The sequence below is a fragment of the Furipterus horrens genome, unplaced genomic scaffold (genome assembly GCF_987537825.1).
Source record: "Furipterus horrens unplaced genomic scaffold, mFurHor1.1.pri manual_scaffold_9, whole genome shotgun sequence".
NCBI lineage: Eukaryota > Metazoa > Chordata > Mammalia > Chiroptera > Furipteridae > Furipterus > Furipterus horrens.
In genome coordinates, this window is record NW_028327179.1 from 681,072 (window position 1) to 690,419 (window position 9,348).

The 9,348-nt window shown below is 61.1% G+C and overlaps 1 protein-coding gene across 1 annotated transcript; it reads right to left on the reverse strand.

Annotated features, from left to right (window-relative positions):
* Window positions 1-1,607: 1,607 nt before the first annotated feature.
* Window positions 1,608-6,641, reverse strand: IGFBP3 (insulin like growth factor binding protein 3). Its single transcript, XM_090286984.1, has 4 exons — window positions 6,064-6,641; window positions 3,032-3,258; window positions 2,414-2,533; window positions 1,608-1,737 (listed from the first exon to the last, which is right to left on the reverse strand). The coding sequence occupies exons 1-4, from the start codon at window positions 6,479-6,481 to the stop codon at window positions 1,612-1,614; spliced, it is 891 nt and encodes a 296-aa protein (XP_090143110.1). The 5' UTR covers window positions 6,482-6,641; the 3' UTR covers window positions 1,608-1,611.
* Between the last annotated feature and the right edge of the window lie 2,707 nt (window positions 6,642-9,348).

Here is a 9,348-nt window from a genome sequence, read left to right on the forward strand (position 1 = left end):
GGGTGGGGTGGGGGCGGGGCTGTGCCTCCCACGCCCTCCATCTCTCTGGTTCGATACAACTGTGATTAGTGTCTGTTACGTTGTGCCAAGGAGGACACACTGGGACGCATGAACACAGACCTCCTTCTCCTTCAAAAACACCCTTGGTCTTGGGTTTTTTGAGTGGAAAACACCCCGGTCTGTCACCGCCTGAAGCATCGTGCTACTGTTCGGGGATCTCTGAAAATGAAGGGGTGGCGCCCATCCCGGTCCCCGGCCCTGCGGGGCCACCAGCAGAGACCACGTCCTCAGGACTCTGCCTGACAGACCCGCCGCCGCAGGTGCCCGGGCTCCTGACAACACTCTGTCATTTTTAAACAATAAGGGAGACTCCACCTCATTGTCGCCACGCTTCCCCCAGTGGGACAGGTCACCCAAAGACAGGAGGGACGAGGGGACTGCCCCCGGGGCAGCGCCCAGATGTGAGGACACCCGAGTGAGGGGCTGCGGTCCCCAGAGGGGACATGGTGCACGGCTTCGGCAGGGCCAGGTCCCAGGTCAGCCCGCGGGGGCTCTGGACGGCAGGAGGCCTGGCCGCACGGCGCTGCGTTCATAAGCAGTTTCAGAGGAAGCGACGAGAAAAATCACACGGGCTCACTGGCTGCTGGAAAGCGGGGGGCTGCCGAAGGTCACTATGGAGAACCCCGGCGAGGCAGACAGACCTCTGTTTCTAAACTTCGATTAAAAAAAAAACACAGATTCGCCACGAAAAGGAATATAGATCGAGGCTGCGGCCAGCGGCTGACTGTGTCCTTGGCAGTTTTTGTGCAAAACAGGCGTATGTGAGCTCCACAGGAACTAAAACAAACAGAGAAAGAAATATATTGAACTAAGTCCCCAGATGTCACCAGGCTGCTCTCCGGCCCGGGACAGCCAGACGTGACACCCAGACCCACACTTTTCACAGAGCAAAGAGCCCGCCAGACGTTTGCGAGGCCCGCCCAGCCACCAGAAAGCAGCCAGCTCCTCCCACTTGCAAGGGAAGACAGCCACCAAAAACGAAACTCTCTGCTGTTTGCCTAACTCTGCCTCGAGGAGAGGAAAGGAAGCCTGTCTATTATTTTCCCCCACCAATAACTCTCATTTATTATAACAATACTGAATGTGATGGTGTTCTTCAAAATGATGGTTTTAAATTTCACTGTTGGTATTAGCTATTAATAAACTTTACTAACATTCTATTAACCACAGATCACCAGACTATCCACGATGCACTGTACAGGAAAGAAAACAGGCACATCTTTACTGTAGAAATATGTTCTTTAGCAGGTGCTTTTGGATTAAAAGTTGACCCGTGAAGGGAAAGGGGCCACCTGGCTCACAGGGAAAAGCTGCACCCTGAGCACCTCACACGGTGCCTCTGTGACTGTCCGCGTAATCCCGGTTCTTCGCGTGGACCAGAAGCGCCGTTGCGGCAGGTGGGCCATAGACCCTTCTTGCTCTTGTTTAGCTGGGCTGGGGCCCCCGCCCCCTCCTCGGGGCTCTGTTCCTGTCTGTCTCCTCCCTCCAGCCCGCCCCTTCAGAGAGGGACAGCCGGTGCAGCCGCCCCGGCCCCAGGCTTACGTGGACGCGTCACTTGCTCTGCGCGCTGTCACAGTGCACGTCCCCTCTGCCCTTCATGTCGGAGCCCGGGAGGGGCTGCCCATACTTGTCCACACACCAGCAGAAGCCGCGCTTCCTGCCCTTGGACGGGCGGCACTGCAGGTGGAACAGAGAAGGCGGGTGTGGGCCTGGGCGGCGCGCGGGGCCTGACGCCTGACGCGGGGACAGGAGCCAGGGCTGAGCGTGAGAGGCGGTCAAGCCCACACGTGCGTTTGTGTGGGGGCGGGCTGGCTCTGTGTGCTTCAGGGCCCCGGGCCGTCACGGGACCCGCTGGCCCGGCAGGCCTGTGTGCTGGAAGAGGGGGCAGCAAGGCCCCGTGGGCCCTGTGCTTGTCACACCTGCCTCTCAGAGTGCGCTCCACGCCATGGACGTGCTGGGGTCTCAGCGCAACTTTGCTGAATCGTGACGGGGACAGAACAGGGGTGCTGAGGAGGTCAGGGGCCCGTGGCCACTGGAGAAGACCAGCCTCTGATAGCTATTCTGTGGCTAATTCCGCAGACGCCGTGACAGAATGGTCCGAAGAGAAAGCAGACACACGTCACTGCGATCTGGGGAGGGTCCTTGCTGTGGCTTCCAGCACCTCCCTGCATTACGTCCCGGCCAGGAGGGCCTGGGCAGGGTCCCAGGGCAGTTTCTGCAGCCGCAGACGCCTCTCCGCGACGCGGGGCTCGGAGGGTGCCAACGCGCCTGTGTCCTTCGGTGGCCCCAGCCCTGCGTGGGTGCTGTGGCGGCCTCCCCTCGTGTGTGACCGGGCATGCAGTGACACACTCACCTGCTTCTTCTTGTAGAAACCCTTTCTGTCACAGTTGGGGATGTGCACGCCCCTGGGGCTCAGCATGTTCAGGAACTTGAGTTGGTTCAGTGTGTCCTCCATCTCCCGGCGGCAGGGCCCCTGGGGGACAGGGGACCCTCGTTACTCAGGGGCTCAGCCGCCTTATAAAGTCCTGTCCACCTGAGCCCTCCCAATAAAACCTTCCAGTATCTGCTGCCTGACTCAGCTGTTGCTGCTCCCTCGAGGGTGCCCAACCTAGCCCCATCTCTGTGTGTCCCTAGACAAGGCCTGGACCCGGGGACAGAGCCACCCAAGGCCAGGTGAACAGAATAAAGTGTTTATGTGACCGTTTCTCTTTAGCTCAGAGCCTGTGAGCACAGCGTGCGTTTTACCAGCTGCATTTAGCCTGGGCCCCATGAGACCCCCCCAGGGAAGGGGCACTGTCTGGTCACCATCCTGCACATGAGGAGGGCTGGCAGCTGTCCCCACACACTGACCAGGACGTGCCCACGGGGCTCCTGAGTGAAGCGCGCCCAGTGCCCGGGGGCGCCCAGGGCCTGCCTGCCTGTCACCCGCCTGTCTCCTGCCCATCCCCGGGGGGGGGCGGGGGGCGCTCACGTGCTCTGTCTCCTGCCTGGACTCGGAGGACAGGTTCTGGGCGTCCGTGCTCTGGGCCTCGTACTCGACCTTGTAGCGCTGGCTGTCCTTGGCCTGCCCCTTCTTGATCACTTCTATCTTGGTGTGGCCGGTGTGAAACTTGGAGTCGGGGGTCCGGTGTGTGCCGGGGAGTGCCGGGCTGCCCGCGGCTCCTGCGCTGTGGTCTTCCTCTGACTCACTGCCGTTTCCTGGAAAGACACCGGACGAGACAGTTCACAGCAGACCTCTGACACCTAACAAAGCCACGTCACATCTCAGCGGAAACATTGCTTAATAATCCCAAGTACGTTCCAGAAAACACCTTGATACAGTACGACCCGTTCTACCAGCAGCAACGGTGGCGGCTTTACCTGAGAAGCATCTTTTAAAATGAACCGTCAGAGCAGCTTTGACAGAGGGACCTGTGCCGCTGGCAGGTGTCCCCTCCTCCACCAGGAGGGGGCGGAGCTGAGCTGGCACCAGCACCTTTCCTGGCCCAGGGTCAGAAGCGCTGGGAGCCGCAGCCCAGTGGGAGGAGCCCCGCCTCCGGCGCCAGCCCGGGCCACCAGGCAGCGGGCGCAGTGTGACCCCTCAGCACTTGGCTGCACATCTGGATCAGGACGCATGTCCTGCCGTCACATCTCTAACTCGCTGTCACCCAGAGGCGCTGCTCAGGCCCTGCACCCTGGGCCAGTGAGTGACGGGACACAGCTTGCCAGCGCTCACTCCCAAGGGCCGCCTCCCGCAGGCCCCTCCCTGTAACCCACGTGGAAGCTGAAGAACTAGCAAGTCTCGGGTGTGGGGTTGTAACTGTGCTGAGCACATGGGTAGCCAGGACCCTTGCGGAACTGGGATGGCTGTGGCACAGGGGCCCGTGGGTGGGGGTCTGCCCAGCCAGGTAGTGGCCCTAAAGTCATTTCACTCGGACAAGCAGCGCCCCAGGCTGCCCGGGCTGAATCTGCTCCGCCTGGGGCGCCCAGAGGCTGCTGCTGCTGAACGGTTCCCTGAGCCCGTCTCAGTGGCAGACTGCCAGTGCCGGGAAGCCCACCAAGGCCTCCGGCGCTGGGATCCTGGGGGCAGCGCCAGGCACGGGGACACGCCCCCAGGGCTGTGTGGAGCAGGAAGACAGCGTATTCCAGCCGCAGACGCATGCTGTCCTCTGGAAGCGCTGAGTGTGGGAGGTGCTCGCGGGGACCCAGGCACCCGGGGAAATCCTTCCCCTTTGGGTCTCTATGTCCCCACCGAGGAGGGACCCCATGAGGGGGAAGAGTTGCACATTCCCAGGGGCTGGGAGGGGGAGGCTTGGCGCCGGGAGCAGGCTTCTCACTGGTAGGATTAGGTTTCAATTTCCTTTAACCTTTGTTTCTTTCTTTTTCTTTCCCAGGGAAGTACGGGGATGCTGAGATGTGTAAATGAGCACATTTGCATTTCTTTCCCACGCACGCAGAGTAGTGTCTTAAACCTCCCCACTTTCCTTCTCACGCCAGAGGACTTAGGTGTGAAAAGGAAACCCTTCCTTCTAAGTGACAGATAACTTTGAATGTCACTTGAATTCACCCCCCCAACATGGATGTTAGAAGCCAATTGCTCTTCATACTTTTGTTAGTGAACCACAAACACCCCTACTAGTAACTGATGTGCCGATAAAGTAACTAAAAGACAATATTCATGAGAACGTCTCAGGCCACTTTCTGCACGGGAGCCATGGGGTGCACGCACAGCCTGGGGCGCTGCCGGAGAGACCAGCACTTCCAGTGATGTTAATGGTTTCTGGCGGGAAACAGCAGTGTCTCAGGCAGCTGGAACTTTGCCTTTCCACCCGTCCTGGGGCAGTGGTCTCTCAGGGAGAGACAGGGCTGCCACTGCCTGGTACGAACATGCCCTCCACCCCCGGTCCCCCAACCTCCCTGCGCCGCACCAGCCCAGGCTCCTCCGGCTGCGCCCAGCTGGTGGTGGGAGGTGGGGGCAGTCTCCCAGCCTTCAGGGTGTGGGGACTGCGCCCATGTCACTAGGTGAGGCTGGCTGAGCCTGCTTGACACCTGGATGATCAGATGCCGACTCCATGAAACTTCTAATCTAAGGGCGCAAGGCAACAAGCTTCCCCCAGTGGCCGGCGGCTTCCTCCTCCGCCCCCCAACTGGGCGCATTCCTTCCATTTCAGGGAAAGGCAGCCAATAGCCCCGGGTCCTAACCCCGCTCCCTCCCTTCCACCCGAGTCCGTGGGTCCACCCTGCCCGCGGCCCCGACTCCTGGCATTTGTCTGGGGGCCGCACAGGCAGCGGGCAGGTGGGGTTTAGCAGCGAGGAGGATGAGGACCGTGGCGACCAGGGGCCAGCCCGCACCCTCCTGCCTGCCTCTGGGGGCACCTTGGAGAGTTGCTTCTTTCTGAAAGTCAGGTTGTTCACCCACAAAGACACTCACACCTGGTTCCCATTCGGCTCACTTAGGGACGCCCCCCCCCCCCCCGAGGTGGCACTGCTTTGCCAACCGTGCGTCTGTGCAAATGCTACTGTTTTTAAACACGGGTCCCACCGCCTACAACGGGCCTGCCCACCTTCCGCGTCCAAAGCCCGCCCGCTGCCTCTCTGCACCCCGGTCCTCGCATTCTCGGCTTGGACACGCTCGGTCCTAGTGAGCCGGAACCGAAGCCGCGTTCTAGAGCCGGCAGCGGAGTCCGCGCCCACATCCGGCGCTGCGCAAGCTCACGGGGCCAGGGCCTCCTCTGCCTAGGATCTTCCCGCTGACCACCAACCTCGGTATCCGTTCCTTCCCTCCCCACGAAATCTGCTACCCATTTTCGCCAAAAGTGCTTTGCAGTTTACGAGCACTGCGCACCCCGAGAATGGAGAGGCTGTGAAGGATCCCTCCCGTGAGCGCCCTCCCGTCCTGAGGCCTCAGTCTCCCCAGGTGCAACCCTGGGGGCAGGGAGAGCAGAGAAATCATCGTGGTGCACTGCCTGCCCATCCCCGATCCCTGGCCGAGGGCGCTGCCCGCTGGGCGCTGAGGCGACGCACCTGCCACAGGCGGCTCACTTGGCTCGGGTAGAAGGTAGGCGCTCAGGCGGCCGGTGGCGCTGGCGTTGGAGCAGACCCCGCGGCTGTCCAGCAGCGCCTGCAGCGGGCGCGGCTCGCCGGGCTGCGGATGGCAGCGGAGGCCGGCTCCGCAGCGCTCGGTGTAGACGCCGCACGGCTGGCCCTCGCGCAGCGCGCACGTCAGGCAGCAGCCGCAGCCGGGTTCGCGCACCAGCTCGGCGCACTCGGGCGCGCTAGGCGGGGGCGCACACTGGGCCAGTGCGCGCGCATCGCAAGGCTCACAGCGCACCACGGGGCCGGAGCCCAAGGTGCCCGCGCCTGCCTGCGCCTCGGGCAGCCCTTCGAGCAGCGCCAGTGCCGTCAGCATCGCGGCCAAGAGCGCGGGGCAGATCAGCTGCATGGTGCCCACTGCGGGGGTCCGCTGCTCAGCCGGCCTGGGCTCACGGGGACGGGGTGACCGCGTGCGGTGCGAGGCTGCGGGAGCGGAGCAGGAAGCGCTGCGGGCAGCGGTCGGTCCTAAACGCCGCACCGCCGGGTTCGCATCTGGGCGGCTCGGGCGCGCAGGCCGATTTATAGAGGCTGAGTGGTCGAGGACACGCCCCGGAACGGCACTCCCGGGTGGGGGGAGACCGGGCGGGCGGGCGCTGACGCGGCTCCAGAGTCGCGTATCTCGCTCGGGACAGCCGGGCGCAGCACAGGGGTGCGAGGCCCGAGGCCTCCCGAGCACCTGCTGCCCGTGTGCACGCCCGGCGCCCCCTCCCCCTGGCGCCTCCGGCCGCCTCAGCGCCCCTGCCCGACCGCGGCCGACCTGGAGTCTGCGCCGTCCTTCTTGGTCTTCGTCCCCGGGAGAGGTCGCTTTGCAAAGCTTCCCAAAATTCAAGTCCTGGGGTCGGGGAATTTGTGGGACATTTTGGAACGGGGAGCTGAGGACTCGGAGTTTTACTAGCCCGCTGGGCCATTCGCACGCGTCCCCCCCTTTCTGGCCCCACAAATGCGTATCTGCCGGTGCGCAGGTGGCCTTCGTCTGTTCCAGGGTCACTTCTCAAAGGGTGAAGGCTCAGGCTTGCTGTCCCCCAGCGAGCTTCCAGTGGGAAAAGTGGGCCAGCGAGGAACGGGTCCCAAGCGGGGCTTGTTAACGGTCTCCCTGGTGACGTTTCAAACAAAGCGGGCATTGCTGAAGTTTAATAACTAAAGAGACCTTAATACTGGTGGTTTTCACTAACATTTTCCCCAACCACTTAGTATTCCTGCACTAAGCTCTCTCGGGTTTCCCATTCCGCGCAATCTAAACGCGGTGCTAGGGTGCAAGTCCCGGGCTCGGCCAGCCCTGCTCCGCGTGGGTCTTTGCAGTGTCGTTTGCGCGTCCCGTCTCCAGGTGACCAACAGAGGACGCTGGTGGTCCAGGATCGGATCGGGAATGACACTTCGACGCTCTTAGCCAGAGTTTGGGGATCAGCCCCCAGACCCCGCGAGAGGACGAGGGGACAGACCTCCCGGCGCGCGGCTGAAATGGAACACTTGCCCTAGGCGGGGCATGGGTGCCTTGGAGGAGTCTTTTGCAGTTCGCGGCAGAAACAGCACATCAGGGAGCCCTTGCGGTCCCCTCTCCACCCCCGAGCCCACTGGCAGCCGTAGGTGAGGCTGATGGTCCCCCTCGTCACCGCCTCTCTGTGCGCATAGACGTCCCCCGCTCCCCGCCTGATAATGGGAAGACCAGGGTTCTCGCAGCCAACAAACAAACAGTGCCGTCAGACACTAGTCAGGACCGAGGCTCCGCAAAGACGAACAGTGAAGACAGAGGGGCCGCTCCCATCCCTCCCCGAGAGCCCTCAGCGCTGGGCCGGGCGCCCCTGTGCCCCGGGGACGCGTCCCGGCCATCCTGGCTGCCCCTCTGCCTTTACCCTCCTTGTAGCTGGGTGTTATCTGCTTTGACAGCCAAGGACAGGGTCTCCGATTTCACTGGGAAATTAAAGGAAACAAGAAACCCTCCAGGGTCACATTTATTCCTGAAATAACCGCGGAGGCTTGACTCTGAAGTCAGAGCCGGGATGTCTCGAAAGGTTCCCGAGTCGCAGGTCCACTTCCGTTCAGTACAGTGGTACCCACGGGCCAGGCTGGCCACTGGCGTGTGGCCCCTTTTCATCCGAGTAGTGGACAGAGGAACCGGGAAGAATGTGAAGGTCCCGCCCGCCCTCAGCCCAGGCCCCGCGGTGGCAGAAAAAGGGCACGTTGTGCTCGAGTCCCCAGGGGGCGCCCACGAGCCCGGACGTCCCCAACACATTGTCGTCGCAAAACTGCCGGGGACAGGCTACATTGTAACGGCGCCAGGCGATTCCACCGCAGCGGATTGTATGGACTGTTCGCCTTTTTGGGTGAAATCTTGATACAGCGAAGCAACTCTGGGGCAGTGATGTGGGGAGAATTGTGTTTCGATATTTACTCATTTTTACTTGACAAAACTGTTGGGAAAGAGCCACAGAGTGTAAGGATGGCAGGAAGGACCAGATGGGCTCGGTGAGATGCTGGTGAACTTTGCCAGACTTCTGATCAATTCTGTGCTCGTGGTCAGGAACCCGCGCTGGTGGGGGAGGGGCGTTTCCCCCTCCCCCCGTGGAAGGCGCTTGGTATACAGCTGCTTAGTCCTTGTGAAGTGACAAAGTGACGCCCACGGAACGGGGGGCCACTCGTGAAGCTCAGGCGGTGGCCAGCACGGCCGGCCAGGAGCCCCCTCCAGTCCCACCAGCTCTGCATCACTGAAGGAAAATCGAGGGAAGCTCGTCCTGTCGCTACTGCAGAAACGCCAGCTTTTCCTAAAATGTATGTGACTAAATCCCCAACTTCCCCTGGTAAGAAGCCCTCTCCTCAGAACTTGCTGAAAAGCTGGTGTCTCAGCAAATGAAAATGTGTTCAATGCCCAGGAACTTTGAAAGTCCAGTGTGCTCAGAAATGTCATAACCCAGTAAGAAAAATCTGAAAAATACTTTTCTTAGCATCATTCGGATGTTAAACAGCCAAAATTAAAATCTGTTGTTATTTAATATTATTTCACCAAAAAAGAAAAACCTGCCTCCCCTATTAAGTGATGATTTGAATAGTTGTTTTCTTCAAAGAGCTTTCTGCTTTCAGGAAAAACAACAGTCAAATCCAGCCCCACCTCAACGATGTGATTCTTTTGCTTCAAATCTGAACCCTGGGCCCACCTGCTCCCTGCTCCAGCGCCCCCCTCCCCGGAGGGGCCGCTCCAGCATGGGAGCCTGGAGACCCTCA